Here is a 27,366-nt window from a genome sequence, read left to right on the forward strand (position 1 = left end):
ACAGGCAACTATATAGCAACTATTCACAGCACAAATCTGAAAGCTCCTGCAGCTCCTAATCTCAACTTTTCACCATCAGCGGCACCACCAGTGGTGGCTTCACTTACTAATTGCTTCAAAACCAAAATACAGATAGTTCCATTCCACAGCAAACACAAAGCCTAGAAAAGCATCATCTGATGGTGTTATTCAAGCCAAGTCCCTTTGAGGAGTTTGGGTAGCCCCCAAGAATAAGGCCTGGCAAGGTAGAAGGAGGTGGAAGAAAGAGTTTGAAGAACTCTTTACCATATCTTGCATACAAGATTTTTTTTTTTTAATCCAGTGTTTCTGGATCGGTGTGAGAAGAAAACAACAGTACTATTAGGAAAGTGTAGCAAACGGATATCCTCACAGAATTCTCTTCCAAAATATATAATACCAAATAAACAATGTAAAGGAAGGTGTATTCAGATATCTAATGTACCAATTATAGCAAAAAACCACTTACAAAATCGAATAATGATAGTAAACTGAAGCCATTACATGTTTTATATAAGTTGTCAGCAAAATTTTACACTCTTAAAGAAAAATAATACAAACCTTACTCATCGACCTCAGCTTTAATTTCTTTTTGTAGCTCATCCTTGTACTCTTCAAAACTTCTATCAAATTTCTCCACAGTACCATCTTCAACAATCCAAATTTGACTCCTCTCTTCATCATCACACACCCTTGAAATGAGTCTAGAGTCATGACTGACCAGTACAACCCCACCGGTGAATTCGTCAAGTGCATCAGCCAGTGCATCAATGCTCTGCATGTCTAAATGATTTGTGGGTTCATCCAAAAGCAGAATGTGGGGCTTTGACATGGATATCGATGTGAAGACAACTCGAGATTTCTGTCCTCCAGATAATTTTGCAATAGGAGTAAGATGGTTGTGGCTAGGGAGTCCAAACTTTCCGAGTTTTGCACGCACAGCCTCCTGCTTGCTAAATCCCTCTTGCTCAGGATGAAGACGTAGAAGATATGAAACTGGAGTTTCGTCCATTGTCAGGAGGTCCACAAAGTGCTGTGAATACCTACCAATCCTCAACTTCTGACTCCTCCTTACTTCACCCTCAGTAGGAACCAAATCACCTGCAAGAAGGTTGAGCAGAGTAGACTTTCCGGCTCCGTTAGGTCCAACAATTGCAACACGAGTGCCCATATCAATACCGACATCAACATCGGAGAGCCTGAAATCTTCCCTATTCGGGTAACTGAAGCTGACTTCAATAAGTTGCAAGAGAGGAGGTGTAAGCTCAGTAGGTTCGGGGAAGTGGAACTCCACACTATAATCCCTCCACTTCTTAGGAGCCTCAACTTGGGTGTCATCTTCGTCAACCTTTCCCTTGCCCTTACTCTTTGAGACTTCCTTGTTAATTTGGAACTTTGCTCGGTCCTTGACTTTCTCCTGCTGAACCCGACTTCCACTCCTTCTGGCCTTTTTCATCTCCTTATCATAATTTTCAAATTTTTTGTTTACCTCTTTGCGGCGCTGCTCATATCCAGATTCAAAATCATCAAAATTTCCACGATAGAAATGAAGCTTCAGATCGTGCAAATGAATAATCTCGGTGCACACTGTGTTAAGAAAATCACGATCGTGTGACACAACCACCAAAGTTTTCTTCCAGCGGCACAAGTATTCCTCCAACCAAAGAACAGCCCTCAAGTCGAGATGATTTGTTGGTTCATCAAGCAACAAAAGAGTTGGTTGCACAAAAAGTGCCCTAGCTAATGAAATTCTCATTCTCCAACCACCACTGAATGATTTAGTGGGACGGACTTGCATATCCTTTGTAAAGCCCAAACCAGCAAGAATCTTTGATGCCTGGGCTTCAGCAGCATCTGAACCCATCAGCTGCAATTGTTCGTACAACTCCGCAAGCTTCTCTCCCGCATCATCATCATGACTATCCTCTTCCCCATCACCAGGAGCAGAATCTGAATTTTGCAGTGCTGCAACCTCTTCCCTGATCTTAACAAGTTCTTCATTAGCTGAAACAACTGCTTCAATAGCACTTCTATTATCACCAACTACTTCCTGTTCCACTAAAAGAACATCAATGTTCTTTGGTACTGGAATCTTCCTCCAAGCAAGAAGCTTCAACAGGGTAGACTTACCCATCCCATTTGGACCAACCAAACCATACCTCTTCCCATGAGTTATCTTCACCGATGTATTCTTTAGCAGTTCCTTTCCTCGAGCTGCCACGGAAAAACTATCTATTGATATATCTTTGATATTAGCATCTGCATCTTCCCCTTCAAGCACTGAAGCTCTGCTTCCAATAACAACAGTAAAAGCATCACGATCATCTTTCAGAGCCTCCTTCTTTGACAGTTCAGCAGCATGGGCAGCAAGAAGGTCTTTCTTTTCACGCTTTTTTAACTCTTTCTCAGATACAGATATATCAAGCGTCTTAGACTCAGATCTCCTTTGCTGATTGGACTGTAGTTCCTCTTCCACCTCATCATCAGAGGGAGGAAGATCAATACCATCAGTGTAGGATGATTTTGGTGCAACTTTTGCCTTTGCAGTGGAGGAAGAGGCCTTCTTGGGCTTATCAGGTTTCTGATCCATGTTGGCCAACATGGAGGAGACTGTTGGAGCTTTAACTTTCTTTCCATCTTTAGAAGCATCTTTTCCAGTCGACTTACCCTTCGAGGGGGCACCAGCTTCATCTGACTTCTTTTTTCCCATTGCAGCAGTACCTAATTAACAGATAGCGGTAAATTGAATTAACTCTAATAAAGGGACAGTTTCTATCCAAGACGATAATTTGAATGTACAGCATACAAAACAAATCTTACACTAAAACTCAAGGGATTATAAGAGCACAAAAGCTTTCCATCTGTCTCTAATAACTCTCATACACATAAATTTTGGCGCGAGTTATGTCACTATAATACTCTACCATAACGCAATCTATCAGCTCAAAATATAATCAGTCCCGCATGCACATGCATATGCAAATTGATAGTATATGGATAGGACAAGCAAGCTTCATGACTTTGAAAATCAGCCTCCAACTTAATTCCTACGGGATAAGGAGATATATCTCTCAATATGTTACTCCCCTACTTTTAATTGGGAATCATATCAAAGAGTAGGTTTGCTCTGAACAAAATTCAAAATTCATTCTTCAATTAATAAGATTTTATTTCTTTTTCTGCAAAAAGAAAAAAAAAGGAAGATAGTGTATACACAACCATCAACTGGTTTTCAAACACCGCATGAAGATAAGAGGACCACCATCACATAACATTCAAACATCCAAGCTGAAAAGAGAATTTGCCTCTTATTGACCCATTTTTACTTTCCCTGCTGTAATTGGTAAAATGGGGAATCATACAACTCAATCTCGATGACCCAATCTAAAACCAAGCAGTACAACAACCTACTAGGCAAGAAAACCATAGAAGGAGAAAACAGAAGTATATCATTAAAACATATAGGCAAACTCTTCCGATATCATGTAGAGAAATATGCTACAGTTTTTGTACGAGCAAATGAAAACAATGAGAATCACCAAAATTTGGAACAGAGAAAATCGAAAAAGACCAAACCTGGCTCAGCTTGAGTTCAAGTTCAAGTAATGAACAGTCATTACTGGATCAAAAATATCACCAAAAACAATTCAGATCAACAGTCCAAAACAATGAAAAGGAGACAACCCAATACGATCAGTGAGTCCCTAATTGGGTGATTCTTGCAAGTTCTTAACCAGTTCTTAACCAATTTATCAATGTCAAACTAAATACAAAACAGCGCAGAAATAAGTGAGAGATTGAATACAATACAAAGCAGAGCACACTAAACAAAGGAAACTCAATCAAACTACTGAAGATATGAGTCGTACCTTTTTCCGGTGACGGGAAGAGAGAGAGAGAGAGAGAGAGAGAGAGAGAGAGAGAGAGAATATGGGGTTTTGTTCGGAATCGAAGATCTGCGAGGAAAGGTATAGATGATTGCGATGATTTCGTCTGGGTTCACCTCCCTCAGATTCCTTCGAAGCAACGAAAGGGAATGTGCGGCTTATACATTTAGCCATTTAGGTTTTATCATCGTTAAAATAACAATTGCAACTAAAACTTATCGAAATCGTATTTGACCGTATTTGATGGATTGACTTTATATTAGATAGGATACGTTTTTCATTCATAAATACGTATATGTAACGTATTTAAATTATACTTATATCCGACACGCTACGATACAGACATTCACAGTTTTTCCGTTATATAGTCTCTCATGCAAGGTCAAATGCATCTTATCCAAATTGAACTTTCTCAAGGAACTATCTTTATACGAGGTAGCTAGTCACAAACTGAATCGAACACAGTGGCACTTTATACATAATCCCAAAGTTAAAGACCGAACAAACAACATATGTCTACTATAAGGACACGCCTACATACCTAACTCAAATTTCAGACATTGCACTCAAAAACAGTCATGCACCGAGTCTTGCAAAGACCCATTATAACCAATCCAATAACACATTAGCTCTGACATTAACACACGTAAAATTCAAGTTGCTTTACGAAAATATATACATAACATTCATTTTGATGCATAAATCAGAATCAAAATCGAAGAAATACTAAAGTGGATAACAAAAAATTACAATACAAACGTCAATAATTTTCTATGCAAAACAGATCTAAGGCTCTTTTGAGCTGAGAATTGAGGTAATCCTAATTGCATAAACCAACTCAAAGCCGATGAATGAAAACGATGAATCAAGAATTTAGAATCAAACCAATTAAAGAGGAGAGGAGAGGAGAGGAGAGAAGAGACGCGTACCCAAGTGAGGAGACAGAAGAGGATGGAGACACTCTAGAAGCGGCAGAGGGATTAGATTGGGTTTTGGGGATTTATGGTTTAAAGTCGAAGATGAAGGAGGATGATGAGGAGGAAGAGAAGGAGGAGGAGGAGAAGGAGACTGATTTGTTTGTGTGCGACGCTGCAAAACTGGTCGGCTAGAGATGTTAGTCTTGGCTAATATAAGCGTACATTATTCTACTTTAACATTTCAAAACGATTCGTTTCAACAATTTTATACTTGTTTTTATGTTTTCCGTTGTCCCGTGTACCAATGATCAGCTCATTAATTTTGGAAAATTATAATAATATATATTGTATCTAACGGTCGATATTATTTTGTGAGTATGGTCAGAAAAATAATATCTGCTGTCAACCGTTGGATGTAGGATGTATAACATACATTGATATATAATAGATTAATCCATAAATTTTCACATGAAATTGAGAATTTCCGGGTTCGAATCCCGGCATTGGAATTGTTTTTAGAAAACTCTTTTCTATATAGTTTTGTGTCATTCAAATAATAAGCAACCAATTTGTAAAAGCTTTCATAAAAAAAACAGTTTGTAAAGCTAATCGAGCAATCTTATGAGTTATGACTCACACATGTGACTCCTCGAGTGAAATTTTGACACGGACATTACTCATTAACATGGCCTAGGATTCAGCCTCAACTGGGTCAAGTCCCTTGACCGAATCAAGAGAGATGATAACAAAGTAGTGTTAGAGCAACTGTCTATATATATAGCCCAATTATTGACGATGGAGCTACCTGAAACAATCTCGAATACGATTGTATATTAGAAAACCGAAGGACCGCCAACAAAAAATTCATCAAATTGCATACACGAAATATTGAGATTACTGTATATAAAATCCACATGAAAAAAAGGGACCTTGTGAAGATTGCCACGAGCATACTTAACTTAAGTTGCTCAACATGAATGCTTCTAAATTGGGATGTCACATGTCGTAGGCCAAGAAAAGAATGAAGGGAACTAAAGTCTTCGATGTCAAACCCACAACCATGTTCATCAATAAATCTTTGTAGAAAACCGATTATTGCCTGTCACGACAAGGCTGTCAATAGAGAAGCAGAATAATAATATTGTCAATATCGTTAAATCTGCTACTCGAGTGCGTGGCCATATATGCTTGCAAGAAGGTTCATGTTTAGCTCGATCGAGACTCGGCTTCCAAGATTCCAAGCGAGACCAAGTGTTTCTAGTCATATGGTGGCCATTCAGGAAGAGAATCCGTAGTGCCAGGATCGGAAATTAGAAGCCTCAGTCTGGAGGAACCAATAACAAGCAGGCAACAATGAAACTAGAGAGTACCAACTTAGCATTGGAACGGGGAATACGTAGTATAATGATAGATAAATGTTGATCGATTCTGATTAAGCTGGCCCTCATTAAATGTTGTCATCCACAGATCCACCCCAACAAACATTACTTATTCAATGCCTCAGTACTGAAACCAAGCTAGATAGCAATGCACAGTATGCACTAGTGTTCTAAACTTCTTATACCATTATATGCATGGCTCGGCAAACCCAAACCTTCATAAATATGAAACCTGAGATGCCGCGGACCTCGTCATGCAGCCTGCAGCCGAGAAATCAATGCTAGACTCACAGAGTCGTATTATTCATCAGTTCTGCGCGCCTGCATGGTATTGTTTCCATCAGAGTCCTCACATTCAAGGAAGGAATCGATCAGAGAAATTCTAATTCTTAGTACGTTGATGATGATTGAAGTCAGCTCAGGAGCTAGCTAAGCATATATATGTGCCATGAAGGCATGACGTGATCCACGGATTCCATGCCATATAACCACCCCACCTCATTATCTTTCTTCTCTCATTAAAATGCTATATATGAATATATTTATATATATATACCTGTTGTCGTTATAACTTATAACTACTCTATGTCTATATCCTCAGCAGCCAGCACTCTTTCCTTCTTCATGATATTGTTTATTCCATACCTGCGTGCAGGGGCGTAACTAGGATAGGATTGAAAAGTGGGTAGGGCTAGTTCTAGTCCAAATTTTTTTTATAGAAAACTAAATATCTAAAGAATATGTAAATTATATGTTGTAACTAAAGAAAGATAATGAGAAAAAAATGGGAGATGATAGAAATAAATTAATATAGAGTTTAGAGATAGAAAATAGTAGACAAAATTGTAAAGTATAAGGATAGAGAAATTTTTTTTGAAATGGAAAAAGAACTGAAAAGGAAGAGGAAGAAGAAAAAAAAATGGAAAAAGCAATATAGAGTTTTTTTGTCAATATATATATATAGTTTAAAGATAGACAATAGTAGACAACGTTGTAAAGTATAAGGCATTAAGGATAGAGAAAATTTTGAAAGAGAAAAGAATTGTGAAGGAAGAGGAAGAAGAAAAAAAAGGAATGAAAAAAAGCAATAAAACTCTATAGTAGAAAAAGAGGGGGAAAATTGGGAATGAAGAGGAAGAAGAAGAAAAAAGAGAAAAAAACAGAATGAGGATGGTGGGAATCAAACTCAATACCATTTGGTAGAGCTGAATTTGAATAGACAGTTAGCCAACTCGACTAATTCAAACATGTGCACACATGACATATATACTAGATAATATTTACGGGTATTTTTCGGTAGGGCTATAGCCCTACTAGCCTTACATGTGGTTCCGCCCCTGCTGCGTGGCTGCGTTCATATATGGGTGAAATAATAATTTTACTTAAACCTTAAACGGTTATACCTACATATATATAAACTTGTACGCACTATATATACACGTATTGAGGTTTGTTCCAACAGCGGGCGTCCGTATTTAAGGAATAGGAAGTGATGGTCTACAAAATGGAGCGTTGTCATTGGATCTATGCGACGTTTTCATTCTTCAAAGTACAAAGTGCTAAACTTAATTAGGCATGACATATATACTAGATAATATTTACGGGTATTTTTCGGTAGGGCTATAGCCCTACTAGCCTTACATGTGGTTCCGCCCCTGCTGCGTGGCTGCGTTCATATATGGGTGAAATAATAATTTTACTTAAACCTTAAACGGTTATACCTACATATATATAAACTTGTACGCACTATATATACACGTATTGAGGTTTGTTCCAACAGCGGGCGTCCGTATTTAAGGAATAGGAAGTGATGGTCTACAAAATGGAGCGTTGTCATTGGATCTATGCGACGTTTTCATTCTTCAAAGTACAAAGTGCTAAACTTAATTAGGCTCTTCATTTCATAATTATTCTCTGTTTTGCATATTAATTGGATAATTACCAATTGAAAAATAGACACGGTGGTAGATCCAAATATAGTGTATGCAAGCTCCTTGATTGCATGTCTTCTAGATTAAACCTACACGTACTCTTTTTGAGTCTTTCCCTTTATTTTGAGTCTTGGTTTAGTGGTTTTATTTATTATTCCAAAATGCATGCATGGGAAACTTCCAGGAAGCTTCGTTTGCTACAGTCTTCGTCGTCCTCTTATCACTCCCACAGTAAATATTGGCCTTATTCTCCTCACCTGCAATCTCTCCTCTTCTCTCTCACCAGTCTCCCTAACATTCCGTTTTCTCCTCCCCGTAACTGTAAATATAATCCCACGCGCAACAGCTGTTTTACCCGATTCACAACCAACCCAGGTTCATCCTTCCGTTCCGATTTTCCCGTCACCCGAAAACCCAACCAACAATGGCCAGAAAGAAAAAGAAAAACCAAAAAAAACATTAATTCCCTTCTGTTAATCCGTTTCTGATTTTCCCTTCAATTTTAATATTTCCCTTCCTGCCCTGGGGGTGGTTCTTCGTGGGCCCCCTCCTCTCTCAGCTGGTGATATCGCAGAGAGAGAAGAGAGAAGAGAGAGAGAGAGAGAGAGAGAGAGAGAGAGAGTGCCATTTCTCCTGCGACATTTTTAAACGGACGACGTTATGGCGTCACGCGGCTCCAACTCATCGTCGAACGGGCTGCTTCCGACGTCGAGGTCCGGCCGCCACCACGTAGACATGGAGTCCGGCGCCAAGGTCCGTCTCCCTACCGAGTTCGGCGACGACGCCTCGCCTAAGAGCGACGTTCACCGCGACGAGGACGACCCCTTCGATATTGCTCACACCAAGAACGCGCCTCCCGCCACGCTTCGCCGCTGGAGAGTACGTCTCTCTCTCTCTCTCCCTCTCTCTTTATTTCTCTTGTTTCCTAATTTGCAATGTCGATTTTCTCTATCGCGTTGTTGATTCCTCACAATGCCGTACGAAAATCGTAGACGATTAGGTTTGCACGTTTGCTTGGTGCAATGGATTTACTGCTTGACCGGAATCGGACTCCGGCATTGTCAAAATTAATAGCGGAATTCGGAGAGGGAATTGAATCAGGTAGGGTTTGTGTTTGCCTGGTGTAGCTGGACACTGGTTGGTTAGAATTGTATTGGTTTTGAAATGAAAAGACTCAGCGTTGTTGATGTTATTGAAACTCAGAGAGGAATTGAATTGATGTGAATGCAGCATAAAGAAGAGGCCACATTTGAAGGCTTGGGGGTTTTAGTGGTCAGAGAGAGGGTTTATGTGAGTTTTCCACGGGGTTTCGTTGTGGAAATGAATAGATGATCAAGTGCAGATGGAGAACTGTGATGAAGGAGTTGAGCAACATTACACTTCTATACACATTACGCTATGTTATGCAAAATTATGTATGAGATGTACGGGTAGCTTTTAAATCGGATAATCAAATCTTGATGGATTCAAGTCATTTACCAAGAGAATAGAATGATTAAGAGGCTGGGAATTCCTCATTGCACGTAGTTACATTTTCCTGTCATGGATTCGGATATGTTCTTCTAGGATGGACTATGTGGTGTGAAAGTGAATTGATATGTGAGGTCCATGCCACCCCCAATTGGGCTGATTCGACCTGTTTTCATCGGCATTGTTTTATGTACTTATTTGGCTGCTTTTTGTTTATGTGCTAAAATAGGTTTGAATCTTTGCAGCAAGCTGCCCTAGTGTTAAACGCTTCACGACGATTTCGGTACACGTTGGACTTGAAAAAGGAAGAAGAGAAAGACAGTAGAAGGCGTATGATTAGATCCCATGCGCAAGTCGTGAGAGTAATGTTCTTAAATATAACAATTTATCATTATAGTGTGTGGTACTATTGTTGCAGTTCAATTGATGATTACTTGTGATATTAGGCCGCACTGCTTTTTAAATTGGCTGGAGAACGGGATACTGGTATGCTACTCTCTGGAAAAACTCAATGGCTGCTACTGTTTTCATCCAGAATGCTATCTAGAATTGGTGCAGTATGATGTATGTATGATTAGTTCAATTTGAAAATTTGTGTGGTTAAGCAAGCTTTTTGCTGTTCCCATCATTACCACCCATGTTGGTATTTTCATTGATGTGTTTCTAGGCCTGGAGGCCCTGGACCATTGATATTTTCACCGACTTCAATATCATCCATCACTAATTGCAACATTAGTCATTCTTTGTAGTCAATTGAAATGGCTTTACTGATTGAATGTCTCTGCCTTGCTTCTTTAGTTGAGGATTTCTTATCCTCAATTATATTTAGTGGAGTTTTAAAAAGTAAAAAAAAAAAAGGGTATGTAAACTCTTCTTCTTTGCTGGTCAAGTGTCTAAATTATGCCAACTTCTGTATGTAATATGTTTGTGTTTTATTATTAGGCTTGTACTAGGAGTATGTGATTAGTTCTACTCATTCAAGTGCAATCATTATTGTATTTTTTCTTTTGGCACAAAAGCGAAAGCATCATTGCCTGTTTGCCAGGTTTGATATGCATTGGTTCCATAACCTAGTATGTTCCTAAGCAGTTCATGAAATGCTCCCTGTTTATATTGCCTGATGGCAGATGCATTTCCAGTCCATTATTCTCATGATCACTTATTTCTGGATTATATATAGGACTAAGCACAACAGTAACACCCGCAACTCCAAGTGGTGATTATGGAATTGCACATGAACAAATTGTTTCACTAACAAGGGAGCATAATATTTCCGCTCTACAGCAATATGGAGGGGTGAGCCAACTGCAAACATACTGCTCTTTGTTACTGTGACTTTCTATGTGCCTTCCCTTACATATTGTGTTTGTAACTTCATCAGGTTAAAGGTGTATCCTCTATGATAAACACAAATCTGGAGAAGGGAATTGATGGGAATGAACCAGATTTAGTTAGACGAAGGGATGTGTTTGGATCAAATACATATCCTCAAAAAAAGGGGCGGAGTTTCTTGGTATATTGTTTGTTATAAAGATTACTGTCTTATTTGTTTCTTTTTTTTTTAAATTAAAAATATGGTGCAATAAGTGCATTCATTCTTGCGCTTGTCCTGCAGAGGTTCCTGTGGGAAGCATGGCAAGATTTAACTCTGATAATCTTGATAATAGCTGCAGCAGTGTCGTTGGCACTTGGAATTAAAACAGAGGTACTCTTGGTCCTTCACATTATCTGCCTTCCAGGATCCAGGATCCCAAATAGAATTGAATTAGATTGCACATATATTTTTTATAATGGGTCTGGGATCAGAGTTGCATTGGAATCAAATATATATGGGAATTTAATAAATTTAACTTCCCAACTCAAAAGTTGTATACCACTCCGCACAACTCCTGATTACGTATACTTCTCTTCTGATTTGACTCAGACCATTGAAAAATAAAGTGTTAGAATAGTTGAAATTTACTTGTTCTCTGTTTTCTGCTCTCTCTCTCTCTCTCATCACTGTTTCTTTAGAATTATATATATATATATAACTAACTGGTGCTTATCATTCTAAATATCTTGGCAAGGTTTGAAGGAAGTTTCATTTTTCCACACAAACACACATATATATATAATTGTTTTTATGCAATAAAATTATTTGAAAATTCCTCACAGGGTTGGGCTCACGGATGGCATGATGGAGGAAGCATCGCATTTGCTGTTTTTCTTGTTATCATTGTTACAGGTACAGAAATAGAGGTCGCAACAGTTAGTAGATGTCATTGTTTCCATATAACTGCCACATGTTGTCCTTCTGGATATATATATATATATATATATATATATATTATGCAATGATGTGTAATAAGGATTAGACTGCATTCTCTTCCTGTTGGCCATGACAGATTGATAGGAATTTTGTACTAGAGTTGCCGGCTCAAATATCAGTTTGATTTATTTATTTGTTTCAAACTTCAATGGAGAAAATTATTATTATGCCTTCAGCCAGAACTCTTTTGATTATATCTTTGTTTCAATGTGATTCAGCTTGGAGGTAAGTATTTATTTTGTCCTTTCATTTGTCAATATTTTGTTTGCCAGCTGTGAGTGATTACCGGCAGTCTCTTCAGTTTCAAAATCTAAATGAGGAAAAGCAAAATATACAATTGGAGGTGTGTACTCTTCCATTGTTGGAATTTCAAAAGTCACTTTTGGATACAAACTTGGCCTATATATTGAAAAATTTTCTGCAGGTCATGAGAGGCGGTAGAACAGTAAAAATTTCAATATTTGATATTGTGGTTGGTGATGTGGTCCCTCTCAGAATAGGTGATCAGGTGAGTGTGCGTAACGTATTAGTTTGCTCCACTGGAGAAGTTGAATTCTATTTATATGAAAACGATAACTTTTTTCTTACGCAGGTCCCGGCTGATGGAATCTTAATAACTGGTCATTCTCTTGCGATAGATGAATCAAGTATGACTGGAGAGAGCAAAATTGTGAGTGATAGGCCCCTCAGTACCGTAACTATCTCATTGTTAGGTCCTTATAATTCTTGAGCACTGTGTTTTTCAGGTTCACAAGGATCAGAAGGCACCGTTTTTAATGTCTGGTTGCAAAGTAGCTGATGGAGTTGGTACCATGCTGGTAAATTTTCTTCTGGTGACAAATTAGAAAAATTTATAGAACAATGGACGCAAATTAAGAAGATGCCTAGTTATATTCTTTTTAATTTTTCAAATTTTATTCATAATTAGCAAAGAGGCACTAAGGTAGCAAAAATCCAAAAGTCCCCACATTATTTTGCAAGTGCTTTTATTCTAATCCTGATCAGATATTATTATATTAACATTTGGATGTAGATATGAGGGTGGAGATATATTCCATATTCATATACTCTGTCATTTGCTTGCTGCTACTCTCAATTTGTTTGATCGCTAATGTGAACATTTCTAAAAATTGGATTAACTTCAGTGTGAATTTTAATAACAAGTTATGTTTCTGGGATTTGTCCTACAATGCCACAATGAATCATGTTTCATGAATTTCCCTTACTATGCTACAAGAAATCATGTTTCTGGAATGTGTTCTAAGATGCAACAGTGAGTAGAATTCTGTATCAAGTCCAAGGTTGATCAATCTTATGTCTATGTATACAGGTAACAAGTGTTGGAATCAATACTGAATGGGGATTGTTGATGGCAAGTATCTCCGAAGACAATGGTGAAGAAACTCCTTTACAGGTTCTTGCATTTTTCCTTAAACATTGTCCTTTAATTGTGGAGAATCCACTTGGATTCTAAAGTTATCTATTTTTGGTATGGTATAGGTGCGCTTAAATGGACTTGCGACTTTTATAGGCATAGTTGGGCTTTCAGTAGCTGTTTTGGTGCTTCTTGTTCTTTGGGTCAGGTAATATTTCTTGAAACAGTTTATCCAGAAACTTATTATTTTTTAATTAGAATAATCTATATCCTATTGAAAAAAAACGAAAAAAAAAAAATCCTATTGAATGATTTTCTTTCAACTGAATAGTTACACTGTTATTTGAAATTTTAGATACTTTACTGGACATACAAAAACAGATGGAAAAGTGGAATTTGAATCTGGGAAGACTAGCCTTAGTAAGGCCTTTGATGGAGCTGTAAAAAAATTCACCATTGCTGTAAGTGAAGTTTCTGGATGCTTGTTAGGTTTGTTGTTTTATGTTGACCTCTTTGACAATTTTAGGACGACGCAGGTTACCATTGTAGTTGTTGCAGTGCCTGAAGGGCTACCTTTGGCCGTCACCTTAACGTAAGTAGCAGCTACCACTTTTTTTGATAGGTTGTATTAATACTGAAAGTTTCATTTTTCATAGCACTTTGGCTCTAATGTCTCTTATCATCTTTTGCATTTGGACTTCAACTTGTAACAGGCTAGCATACTCAATGAGGAAAATGATGGCAGATAAGGCATTGGCAAGTATTCATTTTTTTTAAAATTTTTTGACTAGTTTGCCAACATCATTTTTAATGTTTTTATTTTGCAATTACTGCTAACAGTACATGTGTGCAGGTGCGTAGACTATCGGCTTGTGAAACTATGGGCTCGGCAACAACAATTTGCAGTGATAAAACTGGGACATTGACCTTGAATCAGGTTTGTTTATTTTCACAGAATGAATAGTTTTCTCAAATTTTTGAATTTAGAGTCCTGATAAGGGACTGCTGGTGTATGTATTGAAATATGACATGTTGCAGATGACTGTTGTCGAGGCATATGTTGGCAGAAACAAAGTACATCCACCAGATGATTCCTCACAGTTGCATTCACTGGTTTCCACTCTTCTAATTGAGGGAATTGCACAGAATACGAGTGGGAATGTGTTTGAGCCAGAGGTAATATCTCTACTTATATTAATTTCTTCAATTGTTGAACTTTTGGTCACTATTATTATTTCCGCTGATATTAAATGTGGTTATACTCTATTGAGCAGGGTGGTGAAGTAGAGATCTCTGGATCTCCTACAGAAAAGGCTATACTCTCATGGGCAGTGAAGGTTCCATATCAATTTGCTAAAGTTTGTACTTTAATTTTCCTATATATGAATGTTTACTTAGTGCTCAAATCTGCATTTCAGTTGGGAATGAAGTTTAATGCTATCAGATCCGAGTCTACAATTCTTCATGTATTCCCCTTTAACTCAGAGAAAAAACGAGGAGGTGTTGCACTGAAAGGGGTAATTTATTTAAGGTTTAAAAAATGAAGTGAACAAGCAAGCTCAACCTCATTTACTTGATTACTCTTATGCTGATGATTTTTTTTCCCTTTTATCTTGTCTCGGCAGACTGACTCCAAAGTTCATATACATTGGAAGGGCGCTGCAGAGATGGTTTTAGCCTCGTGTACAGAGTATCTTGACTCAAATGGGTGTTTGCAGAACATTAATCAAGATAAGGTTGGGTGTTTAAAACTAGCATGATATTTATCTAATTAGAGAACAACAAATCCAGAAGATCTCAAATAAAAATTAAGGAAACAAATGGTTTTTTATTGAAGATGCTCCTGCAATTAGTCCTTTGTACCTGCAATCACAGTCTATGTATTTGTGGTTGAAATTTTGAATACCATCTCCAGGAGTTTTTCAAGGAAGCTATTGATGGCATGGCTGCTAGCAGTTTGAGATGTGTTGCCATTGCATACAGACCATATGAATTGGACAAAGTCCCTAGTCAGGAAAACAATTTAAGTCAATGGGCTTTACCTGAAGATAATCTAGTGTTGCTTGCAATCGTGGGTATAAAGGTAAAACTTCTAAGATTTCTCATGGTAATGAAGTTATGTTTCTTGCCATTTTCTTTTAAGATTTGAGAATAGACCTCCCACCTGGAAACAACACAAGCTCTCCACTACTGCATAATTTACTGTGATTCTTATTATTTTTTTCTTTAACTACATTTGTAATAGAATAGTAACATGCTGAGGGCCATGGGTGTAATTCAAGGTATAGGATATTCAGCATTTTACTATCTTTATCCCGTGGAAGTTAATATGTTGGTATTTGTAGGATCCCTGTCGCCCTGGCGTCAAAGATGCAGTAACATTATGCACAGAAGCTGGTGTGAAGGTATTCTTCCACACTTTCTAAACAATAAACTTAGATGTTTCTAAATGTCCATAGTCATAATATGTTTTACGGTACACCATTACTAACAACAACTGGTGGATTTAGACAATGGATTAGTGCGGAGATGTATATTTCTTTCTTGGGTTACAGGAATACATGTAAAAGCCTCTTGGATCAAGCTAGTGGCCTATATCTATTGACCAGTCACTGAGAAACCTTTGAAGAGTTGTGTTAGTCAAGCAATTGGGTTTAAAAAAAAAATCATAGATGTTAGATGATTTAAGTATCGCAAAACCATCTGATGAGGACCTTTTGATCTGAATGGATATGACACCTCTGTGAACCTGCAGGTCAGAATGGTCACTGGAGATAATCTACAGACAGCAAAAGCAATTGCGCTTGAGTGTGGAATTCTTTGTTCTGTTGAAGATGCTACTGAACCTAATATCATTGATGGGAAAACATTCCGTGAACTATCTGAAAAAGAAAGAGAAGAAGTTGCCAGGAAAATAACGGTGTGGTTTTCAACACTGAAAGTTATGATCATATTAGCTTGTAGATCTTCATTATTCTCTTAATAATTCAATTATGTCCTAGAAGTATGAGTTGTATACTGAACAACTTCCAAATGAGCATAAGTTGATGAGTGGCATGGTGTTGCGCAGGTAATGGGGAGATCTTCCCCTAATGACAAGTTATTGCTTGTGCAAGCATTACGGAAGGGGGGAGATGTTGTTGCAGTAACAGGAGATGGCACTAACGATGCTCCTGCCCTTCATGAGGTAAGCCGTCCTTGTGAATTCGATATCGTTATGTTTTCCGTGCCTTTATATATTATAACATAAGACAGCTTATTCTACATTTGGCATATCAGCAACGAATAACCTCTCCGTTTTATTCATATGCAAGACATTTGTGAATGAGATCTTGGTCATGTTGCATGAACTAATTTGTATATTTTATGAATTAATCATTTGCAAACACATTATTTAGATGAAGACATGCATCTGGAATTTCATTTTGATCTTCCATAGGCAAAGAAAATAGAAGGTTTATATTTCAGAAAAAAGCTTAAATGCATCTACTGAAGAGCAAAATGGTATCAGATTATAAATCTATTGAAGAAGAAAAAAGTACATAGTTTTATATGTTTCAAGCAATCAAGATAAATGTTTCTACTCCATGCTTCACAATTTTTTATAATGTTCTAATAGGCAACTATCTTGACTTTGTAGGAGTTTTGTGTTAATTGTGTAGTGGTAACCTCTTGGCTGTAGCCTGTAGGTGGTCAATTCTTGATATAGATTTTTTCCTGGTGTTCTTTGGTTGCTTTGGGACAGTTAGATTTTTTTTCCATCTGTTTTCGGACTTGCTTTCATTTCTATTTATAATGTTCTTGTTTGAAAAATGGACTGCAAGAGGTGTTTATTTCTAAGCTTATATATACATATATGCATCCATCCATGTGTCTATATCCATGCTGGCACAAATATGAATCGGGGTGTATGTAACTCATCTATGATTATATTGATTTGTTTAGCTGCCAGTTCTGTAAAAAACAGAAGTCATATGATTTACAACATTTTTAGCTATACATTCTGTGTTGTAACTGGAGGATGAAAAGGAATAACTAAATGATTTAGAAACTGGAAAACCTGTTTATTTTCTGGTCTCATGTCTCTCATGCTTTTTTGTTAAGGATTTATGGTCTTATATACTTCATATACTCAACATCCATTACATTAATGTTTGCTAGTTGTAGTTAATCAGATTCGTAAATATTTTGAATTTTAGGCAGATATTGGTTTATCTATGGGCATCCAAGGAACTGAAGTTGCAAAAGAAAGTTCAGATATCATTATCTTGGATGATAATTTTGCTTCTGTTGTAAAGGTGAGAAAACTCTAAAAACTCTTGTTAGCTTCCATTCCTCGGTACCACTGTGCTTCAGTTTCATATTTGGATCAATCAGTTCCTTTTTCATTAATCTAATTGGACGTAAATAAATTCTCGAAGTACTTCTTTCTGAAACATTCAAACTTGTATGTGGATCTCAAAAAAAAAAAAAAATTCCACAGGCTTGGCTCAAGTTTTTGACATGTGTCCCCAAGTTTTCCCACTGCCCATAAACATAATTGTTCAGATTTCAGAAAAATTGGTAAAAATAACTTGGGAAAATTTCCTGTTAGAATATGAGGTTTTAATTTTCAATGTGTTTACCTTGGATTACTCCTTAGAAATATAGGTTTGAGATGGTGATTTTATTTTTCTGTGTGATTGTCTCTTTCTGCTTCATGTAGGTTGTTCGCTGGGGACGTTCTGTGTATGCAAATATTCAGAAATTTATCCAGTTCCAGCTTACTGTTAATGTTGCTGCTCTTACAATCAATGTTGTTGCATCAATGTCCTCTGGCAATGTTCCTTTAAATGCCGTACAGGTTGGTCCCTCTCTCTCTCTTCAATAACATATTCCATGTCTTGTAACTATCTGCCTCCAAATCCTAGCCATCTTCAATTATTATAGCAATGAGTTTTGGTAGCTAGTTTTCTTCTTTCACAGTGGCTCTAGGTAGCAATGAGTAAAGCCACTGTAAATCTTTTAAAAATGCTGACTTTGTCTGATATGTTAGAGACGGAAATTATTACACTCAATTGACATTACTATTAGTTCCAGAAGTTATTCATTTTGCTTTCGCATCAAGAATTTAGAAATATTAATTTGATGTTCCTCGTAAATACTAAAATATCAATCAAGTGTTTTATGTTTTTCTTACAGCTTCTGTGGGTTAACTTGATCATGGATACCCTAGGAGCACTTGCACTGGCAACAGAACCACCTACTGACGACCTTATGCATAGAACACCTGTTGGCAGAAGGTGTGATATTGTGTGCATTTACCATCTTTGCTATTAATATGGTGTCTATCCATTAGCATAGTGTAGGGATTTTGTAGCTAGTCACTTTTGCAGTTTTCCAATATTCACTGCAGCAATCTTGGCAGTCAAAATTTATTTCTTTTAAACTGTGGAAGTTTCCTAAAAGTGTTTTTATCACTGTTTGGCTTCTGTCTGAGATGATGAGTTTGATAATGTCGTATGCATATAAAATGAACCATATAATACGAAAATAATCCTTTTTTTCTCTGCCTTGTCCTGTCTATTTTTTTTTTTTTGGCCTTTTATGATATTCTCAGACAATAGAGATCTATCACCAATTCTTGATCCAGATTTCAGTTGCAAGTATTTTACCATTGAACAATTTTATCTCAAGTTGTGCACATCTTAAGAACTGAAAATTTTGACCATGATATACCATTAGATGTGCATCTTAATTATTTGATGTGAAGAAATAATCTCGAATTTATTTTCTTAGGGCACCTCTTATAACCAACATCATGTGGAGGAACCTACTCATTCAGGTACCCATTCATCTTACGACTGTTTGTTACCTTACTAAGATCACGGTACTGCAAGGGTAAAATAAACTATTTTGTTCTCTTAGTATTCTTTTTGTTCAACTTGTCCTCCAGGCTCTGTATCAAATTTGTGTGCTCCTCATCCTCCACTTTGCGGGTAATAGTATTCTTGGTTTGAAAGAGGACAACACAAAAGCCGCTAATGTGAAGAATACTATCATATTCAACACTTTTGTCTTCTGCCAAGTAAGTTATGAAATTTAAAATGACTACGTGAATGAGGAATAAGGTTGTTTGTTTAGTTGGTTTGGTTTCATTGTTCTACACTGCTTGCTAGTTATTGAGCTCATTGTACTGAAGTTATCTGGTGCGAATGTACCTATTCTTAAGAACATTTTTTTCTGGATCTTTATACAGATTTTTAACGAGTTCAATGCTCGAAAGCCAGAAGAACTAAATGTGTTCAGTGGAGTGACCAAGAACTACCTCTTTATGGGAATAATAGGAATCACATTTGTACTTCAGGTGAGATTCTGCTACGTTGTTATTTTGGTCTTGGGTACTTGGTAGTTACTTCTATACACTTAACTCAGTTTAAATGGATTTGCAGATAATGATTATCCAGTTTCTTGGAACGTTTGCAAAAACTGTGGTGCTTGACTGGCAGCACTGGCTCATTTGCTTTGGTATTGCCATCGTCAGGTAGGCTTATGTACTACTGTCTACCGTATGATTTACTTATGAACCTTGCTAACATATTTTTAAAGATACTTACATATGTTTATTATCTGACAGCTGGCCTCTTGCTGTTGTCGGGAAACTAATTCCAGTCCCCAAGACTCCAATCTCCAAGTACTGCAGGCGTGCATTTCAGCCATGCATGCGGCCATGTCAGGGAAGCAGAACTTCACGCAGTACCTAATGCTGATTTCTCTGGTGGCATTGTTATAATCCTAGTGATTAAGGCCATTCGCTTTAGAAGATCTTTTTTATTTTGGGGGGTTATTACTGATAGGAATAGACGATGAAATTAGATCTCAAACACCTTCCAAAAGTAGGGGGGGGGGGGGGGGGGGTTGCCTAAAGGCCAAGAGGGGGTTGGAGAACCCTATGACATGATGGAAATGCCATCTTCCTTCCGTCACCTATACCTGAATGAAAGTCACAGATCTCTCTGTTTTTTTTTTGCCTGGAAGTCATGCGTATATGGTTATAACACGGCATGTCCTTGCCTCTTCTCTTGGTAGATTTTATGATTAAAAATTTGACTTGTCTTAGTATCTAACTAGTAATTGCTATGTAACATATAACCAAGTGTAAATAGAAAATGTGTTGGCGTTATCCAGGTTTGGGGTTTGAAGTAATCAACTTCTATGGAGTCTTTTAACTTCAGAATAACGAGTTTTCTGTCTTTCTATTCCTCGTACGGATGTGGGATAATTCTGGCAACAGTATCATCGTCTAGAAACCTTGGTAAAAGATCAGATCCTGAGTACACTCATCTTCATTATACACATCATTCAAATGGAGATTGCAAATCTAGCAATTTGTATAGAAGACAAATAGGCAGAGGAGTACCTTGCCAGCCTGCCAGGTCCAGACTCCAGACACCGAGTATATTCAGTAACATGATTTTGGCATATAGTCGTTCTTGCATTATTTTCTTGAGATACAACATACATATGTTTTGGCTCTTACCATATAAGGATTAACTAGGATTGTTACAAGTAACCTAGTTTTTCTTTATTCTTAGTCATTGTTACAGAGTGCTTATACAATCCTTAGTTGAAATTGGTGGAATAAACTGGACTTTTGTTTGGGTAAAATAGGCCGAAATTATTCTCAGTCGGGTCTCCATGTTTAAGATTCTCATTGAACATGGCAAATAAGTAGGTTTCTATCGGACCTCCAGGCCTCCTTGGTGTTCCGCCCTTAACATGCCTGATCACATTTGAGTTGTAAATTCTCGCATTCTCCTGTGTTGTCACTTGACCGTCACCACCGGCGGAGGGCCAACCAGTCTCCGATACAACAATTTTCAAAGAACCACCCCCAACCTTCTCTAAAGCCGCGTAATGTGCATCAAGAATTGCATCAAACAAGTTTTGATAGCCATATTCTCCATCCTGAACCCGAACTGATGGATATGTAAAAAGAGCATATCGAAGGTCAATGTTTGCTCGGTTTTGAATGTAACTAAAGTAGGGGTACATATTTAGAAGCAATGGAGATTTATTTCCCAGTAGGATGCCGATGATCGGATCAAGAAATGCTCGGTAATCCTGCCTAAATGATCCTCTTGATGGAGGATACGAGTCTTGGAGGATTACCGGATGAACTGCCGTAGAGACTTTGATTCTGTCTCCAAAACCAGCCCTGTAAATTGCATTTTGAATTTTTTCAATGGCAGGGCCAACATATTGTGCTATTGGACCTGATTCTATTTCATTCCCAACAGCAATATATTTGAAGTTGACATTTCCATAAGTTAACACATTTCTTTGAACCCAGTCATCAGCACTGGCTTGATTTAAAGCAATATCCCGGATGCGTTCGTTTTCGACGCCAATCATGAGTTCGATGTTGGAGCCTCTAAGAGCTTCAAGAACATCATGGTTAGGACCATAGAGTCGCATCCTTTTGATGTTTCGTTGGTTGCACATTGATATTACTTCTCGTGGGGGTGGTAAGTTGTTTGCCACAGTTCCATAACAAACTCCAATTTGGGCACCTGCATATCATATATACATGTGTATTTGTGTATTAGCTCCGGAAACAAGATTTACGTACATTTTATGTAAGAGCTCAACTCAACGTACTGTAATAAAGATGAACATAATTAAGCAATATATATGACCTGTAGTGGTAATGGTGGCCATGAGGACAGTCAATAGTAGTAACTTGACAACTAGAGAAGGGACTTCAGCAACGAAGTAGGACTTCGCCATCTTGTGCATTAGGAAGGATGTGCAGCTAGCAAATTGCATGTTTAACAATCTTAAGGTGCCATATTTATAGGTCGAGGACGTACTCATGAACATTTGTGAAAGAATTTCCACAATCAAGAATTGGCATCCACTACCTTGGTGGAGATTAATTTCCACAAGGACTATGAATAATCTCAGTGTAAGTGGGTAAGTTAAAAATTGTTAAACAATTTACTACTGTAGCTTATCGAAGGAGCTAATTAGTACGTTGAACAATCCTAGTTTCTTCCCCACTGGAGAAGAGCAAGCTCCCTCGATCTATTTGTCCGAACGAGTGAATCGTATGTATATCGATTTAGGTAATGATCGAGGAGACTTTATATATACATCTATCAGATTACAGTTTAATTACTTGCGTTAAATTCTTCAAAAAAAAAAACTTTTTTTTTATTTAACAAAGGAGAGTGATAAAAGAACCTGACTTCCTATGTCGGATAAACTCCAACAAAGAGGATAAACAAAAGCTCAATTCGGCATGTGTACACTTAAACATGTAAAACCATAGATATAAAAACCCCTAGCAAATAACAAACCCACAGCCAAAAAACTATTAATTAAAAGACGGGATGAAGCTGGTACCATTGGCAGACAGTTGTGAGATACCAAAAATAGAGAAAATAGACATATCGTGATGCTTCTTGTAAAGATGAAAAAAATGCAGAGCAGACTCTCGGAACAATTCCAAAGATGACGTTGGGCTTCCAACACATTAAAAATCTTACATTCAAAACACACTAGATTCCTAGTGATCCAAATAAACCAAATTAGATTACAGGAGACTAGAAACCAAAGTCGACGTTTAGGTTTTGGGAACACTGAAACACCAACACCATTAAACACTTCATCAAGGGTACCCCAAAGCGAGAATGAATGAGAAAATAGAAGGCAAACCCATTTCTATAAAGCCACAATTTCAGAACAATGCAAAAGAAGATGTGTACCCGATTCCGCATGACTTCCACAAAAGGAGAAACAAGATGGAAATGAAAAACCTCGCTATTGTAAAACATCATAAGTTAGGAAACGCCATGAAGAGCCTTTCAAACAACAAGAATTTTGCGGGGTTGAATTTGTTTACTCCAGATCACTTTACCCCAATCTTTATGCTCACCATGATTTGAGAAGAAAATAAAAGCTTCTTTTGCTGTCAGAATTTTTGAGGAGGAGTGCGGCCATAAAAGAGAGTCAGATGTGTCTGCATAAGGCAGAGCAATGCGCTCAATTTTTTCTGCTGCTTGAGGGAATGAAAAAATAAAATATATTGGGAGAACCCAATGAGAATCAACAATAACATCATTCACCTTAGCATGAGGTGGAATATAGCCACTTACTCCAACACCTAGTAGCATGAGGCTCACCCAACCAATTATCTTGTCAAAAAGATATCCTATTACCATCACCAACACTCCAATGCAAAGAATTTAAAAACATTGGCTAAACTTTTTTGAGACCCAACCAGACTGAAGATCTCTTGTAAGACTTTATAAGTTGGAAACATCTTTCAAAAAACGAGCTCTAAGCAAAATAGAGGCTGGAGAGGAAGAAGAGAGCATCTCCCAACATCTCTTTATTAAAAGAGCACGATTAGCCTCAAATAGATCTCGTAACCCCAAGTCTCTTTCCTATTTGGGTTTACAACAGTGACGCCAAGCAACAAGAGGCATTCCTATTTTCAAATGGTCTCCAGTCCAAAAACATTCATGATCCAAGATTGAAGGTCATGAAGTAAACCAGCCGGCCACTCATAAATTTGAAAACTATAAACCAAAATGCATTGAATCACTGATTGAATAAGTTGTAGTCTACCCGCTTGCAACAACATAGAACCTTTCCAAGAAGACAATTTGCATCTCACTCTATCTGCAATGGCATGAAAATACACATTCTTGGGATGTCCCTGAAAAATCGGAACCCCAAGGTATGTGAATGGAAGAGACCCCTGCTTGACACCCAAAATTTTCCGGATAACAAGCGTCTACGGTGAGCATATTTCCTAAAGAACACAAGCGATTTAAATTTATTAACTCTTTGCCCTGAATTTAAGCCATATTCATCCATAAACTTCATTACATTCTTCAAAGATCTCTTGGAACCCCGCATAAAAACCATAATGTCATCTGCAAATAAAACATGCGAGGGTGGAGTAATACCAAGAGGAGCTGACAGTAAATCAATAAGTCCATCCTCAGCCAGCTTAGTGAGACTTCTACTTAAAACCACTTCCGCAAGACAAAAGAGAATAGGTGACAAAAGATCTCTTTGACGAACACCACGAGAACAAGGAAAAAACTCTTCCATCTCACCATTAACTAAAATTGATAATTGTGCAGACCCCAAAATTGCTTTAATCCAGTCACAAAAATGATCTGAAAAACCAAAATCCTTCAAAACCCGAAGTAAGAAACCTCAATCAAGCGTGTCAAATGTCTTTTGCACATCAAACTTAATTGCAATGTTATCGCCCTTACAATTACGATCCAGGAGGTTAATGCATTCTGAAGTCAATATAATGGGGTCTGCAATAGTGCGATCTCTAAGAAAAGCACTTTGGTTTGGTGAAATAATCCGAGTAGCAATACTTCCCAAACGGTCAGCTAAAATCTTTGTGATAAGCTTGAAAATAAAATTCGTCATAGCAATAGGACGTAACTGCGTTACAGTGTCTGCTCCAGGGACTTTAGGAATCAAGATCATTAAATTGAAATTGAAGTGGGAGAGAATGTATCAAGTATTGAAAAAACTCTAAACAACTTGGACTACTTCTACACCAACAACTGACCAACACTTCATAAAAAAAATTCCACCAAAACCATATGGACCATGAGAACTATTATGATCCATGGAACGCATAGTCTGAAATATTTACTCAGATGTGGGAATGGATGTTAACATAGCATTATCCTCAATAGTCACGAGATTAGGAATTACTTGAGAAACTAGACTAGTGTCTCTTACAAAAGAATCTGCTGTGAAAAGGCCATTGAAATAATTTACCACATGATCACTTATCTCTTTTGGGTCATCAATAATACTATTTCCATCTGTCATAGTTGATAATTACTGTTTAAGATGCCCAACTTTAACCATTGCAGAAAGAAGAGTTTCGGTCACCTTCAGTAAGTCATTTTATCCTTGATTTATCACATAAAATTTTCTCTTAAAGCAAAAGAGCCTCATGAACTTGAGCACTGACAACACTCTCTCTGGAAAGCAAATCATAAGAAGGAGCCGCTAGCAATTTCCCGCTGAATTATATGAAAATCATCAAATGACTTCTCCACCACTATGTTTACATCTCCAAAATCAGCTTTATTCCAAACCCGAATCCGTTGTTTAAGAGTCCGCAGCTTAGAAGCCAAAACAAACATTGGATTACCATAGAAATGAGAACTCTGCCAAACCTCCTTCACCAAAGAAAGAAAACTTGGATGATCTAGCCACATGCGATGGAACCGAAATGGTGATCTTTGGTTAGGTATAAACTTTGAAAAAGACACTAAAAGATGACAATGATCTGAGGAAAAACGAGGAAGAGTAGTGCACTCCAAATTGCGACAAACATTCATCCAAGAGAAATTGCTAAGACACCGATCAAGCCTCATTTCAACACTTGCACCAACACCCCTTCTATTCGTCTAGGTATAAGGTAATCATTTAGTAGGAAGATGAACCAACTCACAATTAGTTGAGATGTCCTGAAAGTCTGAACATGAAACGACATTGGGAAGAATTCTACCTCGTTTTTCATGAGCACCCATGACACAATTAAAGTCACCCAACACTATCCAGAGTCCCTGAACAAAGGCATTTTTAACATGAAGCAGATCATTCCAAAGTCGGCAACGCTCTGTTACCGTAGTTCTTGCATAAACCCAAGTCAAAATACAATTAACATTGTCCAAAGTGTAAGAAATTGTGCGCTGATGGTCTGTAGCTAGTAACACAGTAGGTTGAATAACTTGATCACATAAGAGCCAGATATTTGGAGGTTGGTCCCCCTATCATTCACAACTGCTGGAAATATCTTTAAAGAATGCCAAAATGAAGATTTAAGTGAACTTAAATTAATAAAAGGTTCAGAAATACCAATAATAGCAGGTTTGTATTTGCGAACCATCATACTAAAGACTCGACGAGTGGGGGCGTTGCCCATACCCCGAGCATTTCAAAAAATGATCTTCATAGGTTGAGGCATGAGGTGGGAACCCTGCTACGGGCAGGGTAACGGTCTAAAACTTGTTCTTGTAGTAAATTCTCACACATTTTCTTTTTTTACTTCTTTTACTGGGATCTAGAAAGAACAACAATCATACTTTCCTCCAGCTCTCGAACCGCAGTTGCATTGTTCAAAAATAATAATACTCAGCGTTATAACACATTCAGTTGCCAATTCTTTCCATCACTGTCTTGGATCTATTGGACTACCCACTGGTTATAAGTGGGAGCATCCGTTACACTCGTAAGCTAGAAGTGTTCCAAAGAGAATCGAAGAGTGAAGAGGGGGAAGACCTATTAATTTCTTAGTCCTACCGTTGATAATGCATTTTAATTCTTTTCCCTTTTTTTTTTCTGGTTCTAAAGCATCCAGCATGAGTTGAGGTCTCTCCTTGGGTCCTAGCTAGTAAGTCGTCGAGTGGAGTGATCACCAATTAAGTCAAGCTGCCGCGGATAATCAAATTCCCAGTTGTTTCGATAGTCACATCATTGATCATATATAATGCTGAACTAAATTGTACGTTTGGTTACGGGAGGATAATTATCTGAGTAATTTTAGTTATATTAGTAGTAATTACTGTACGTACAACACTTTTATGAGATTATTAACAAATGCTTGTCAGTGTAGTAGATTGATTTAGTTATTTATAAATATATAAAATATATGTTGTAACTTTGTTATCAATTTTGTAGATTTAGTTCAATTAAGTTGTAATGAAAAAAGAATTACGAGCAGACGCTTGTTTTCTGCATCTGAAAGGACTGCCTCATTAGCTAGTACGAATGTGTAAGATAAATATGTAGAAAAGTTATAGCTAGCTACTTTATATCTCCTAATTATGACAACTGAATTCTCATGCATATATATCAGCTGCGCTAAGCCTCGTACACACACGCACACCTATTGGCTTCGTTAATAGAGTTAGAGAACTAGAACTAAAGAAACTAGAAGAAAACACTCGTCTAATGAAAGTTTGAAACATATAAGAGTATCACCGAGTATCAGCAAAATAACGCAATATTCCGCACATTTGGTTTGCATGCGAGTGTCAGAC

At 37.5% G+C, this 27,366-nt stretch overlaps 3 protein-coding genes across 4 annotated transcripts; 1 reads left to right on the plus strand and 2 right to left on the minus strand.

Moving 5' to 3' along the window:
- Positions 1 to 390: 390 nt before the first annotated feature.
- Positions 391 to 4,071, minus strand: LOC126800128 (ABC transporter F family member 4-like). Its single transcript, XM_050527416.1, has 2 exons — positions 3,888 to 4,071; positions 391 to 2,739 (listed from the first exon to the last, which is right to left on the minus strand). Exon 2 carries the CDS (start codon positions 2,726 to 2,728, stop codon positions 581 to 583), a length of 2,148 nt encoding a protein of 715 aa, XP_050383373.1. The 5' UTR covers positions 2,729 to 2,739; positions 3,888 to 4,071; the 3' UTR covers positions 391 to 580.
- A 4,336-nt stretch (positions 4,072 to 8,407) lies between these two features.
- LOC126800127 (calcium-transporting ATPase 9, plasma membrane-type) lies at positions 8,408 to 20,166 on the plus strand. Of its 2 annotated transcripts, XM_050527415.1 has the most exons (33): positions 8,408 to 9,011; positions 9,848 to 9,964; positions 10,049 to 10,088; positions 10,783 to 10,898; positions 10,984 to 11,115; positions 11,218 to 11,307; positions 11,760 to 11,829; positions 12,186 to 12,256; positions 12,338 to 12,421; positions 12,506 to 12,583; positions 12,660 to 12,731; positions 13,244 to 13,327; positions 13,414 to 13,496; positions 13,644 to 13,749; positions 13,825 to 13,880; positions 14,002 to 14,044; positions 14,142 to 14,225; positions 14,327 to 14,464; positions 14,563 to 14,625; positions 14,707 to 14,805; positions 14,914 to 15,024; positions 15,204 to 15,371; positions 15,634 to 15,693; positions 16,044 to 16,208; positions 16,359 to 16,475; positions 17,488 to 17,586; positions 17,994 to 18,131; positions 18,470 to 18,570; positions 19,067 to 19,112; positions 19,224 to 19,355; positions 19,527 to 19,634; positions 19,720 to 19,811; positions 19,905 to 20,166. In XM_050527415.1, exons 1-33 carry the CDS (start codon positions 8,793 to 8,795, stop codon positions 20,029 to 20,031), a joined length of 3,309 nt encoding a protein of 1,102 aa, XP_050383372.1. In that variant the 5' UTR covers positions 8,408 to 8,792; the 3' UTR covers positions 20,032 to 20,166. The 2 variants fall into 2 exon arrangements, 1 of the variants encoding a protein (XP_050383372.1); XR_007672685.1 differs by lacking the exons at positions 19,067 to 19,112; positions 19,720 to 19,811; positions 19,905 to 20,166.
- A 645-nt stretch (positions 20,167 to 20,811) lies between these two features.
- LOC126800129 (glucan endo-1,3-beta-glucosidase, acidic-like) lies at positions 20,812 to 22,094 on the minus strand. Its single transcript, XM_050527417.1, has 2 exons — positions 21,967 to 22,094; positions 20,812 to 21,840 (listed from the first exon to the last, which is right to left on the minus strand). The coding sequence occupies exons 1-2, from the start codon at positions 22,064 to 22,066 to the stop codon at positions 20,891 to 20,893; spliced, it is 1,050 nt and encodes a 349-aa protein (XP_050383374.1). The 5' UTR covers positions 22,067 to 22,094; the 3' UTR covers positions 20,812 to 20,890.
- Positions 22,095 to 27,366: the final 5,272 nt, after the last annotated feature.

Source organism: Argentina anserina, chromosome 6, assembly GCF_933775445.1.
Source record: "Argentina anserina chromosome 6, drPotAnse1.1, whole genome shotgun sequence".
Lineage (NCBI taxonomy): Eukaryota > Viridiplantae > Streptophyta > Magnoliopsida > Rosales > Rosaceae > Argentina > Argentina anserina.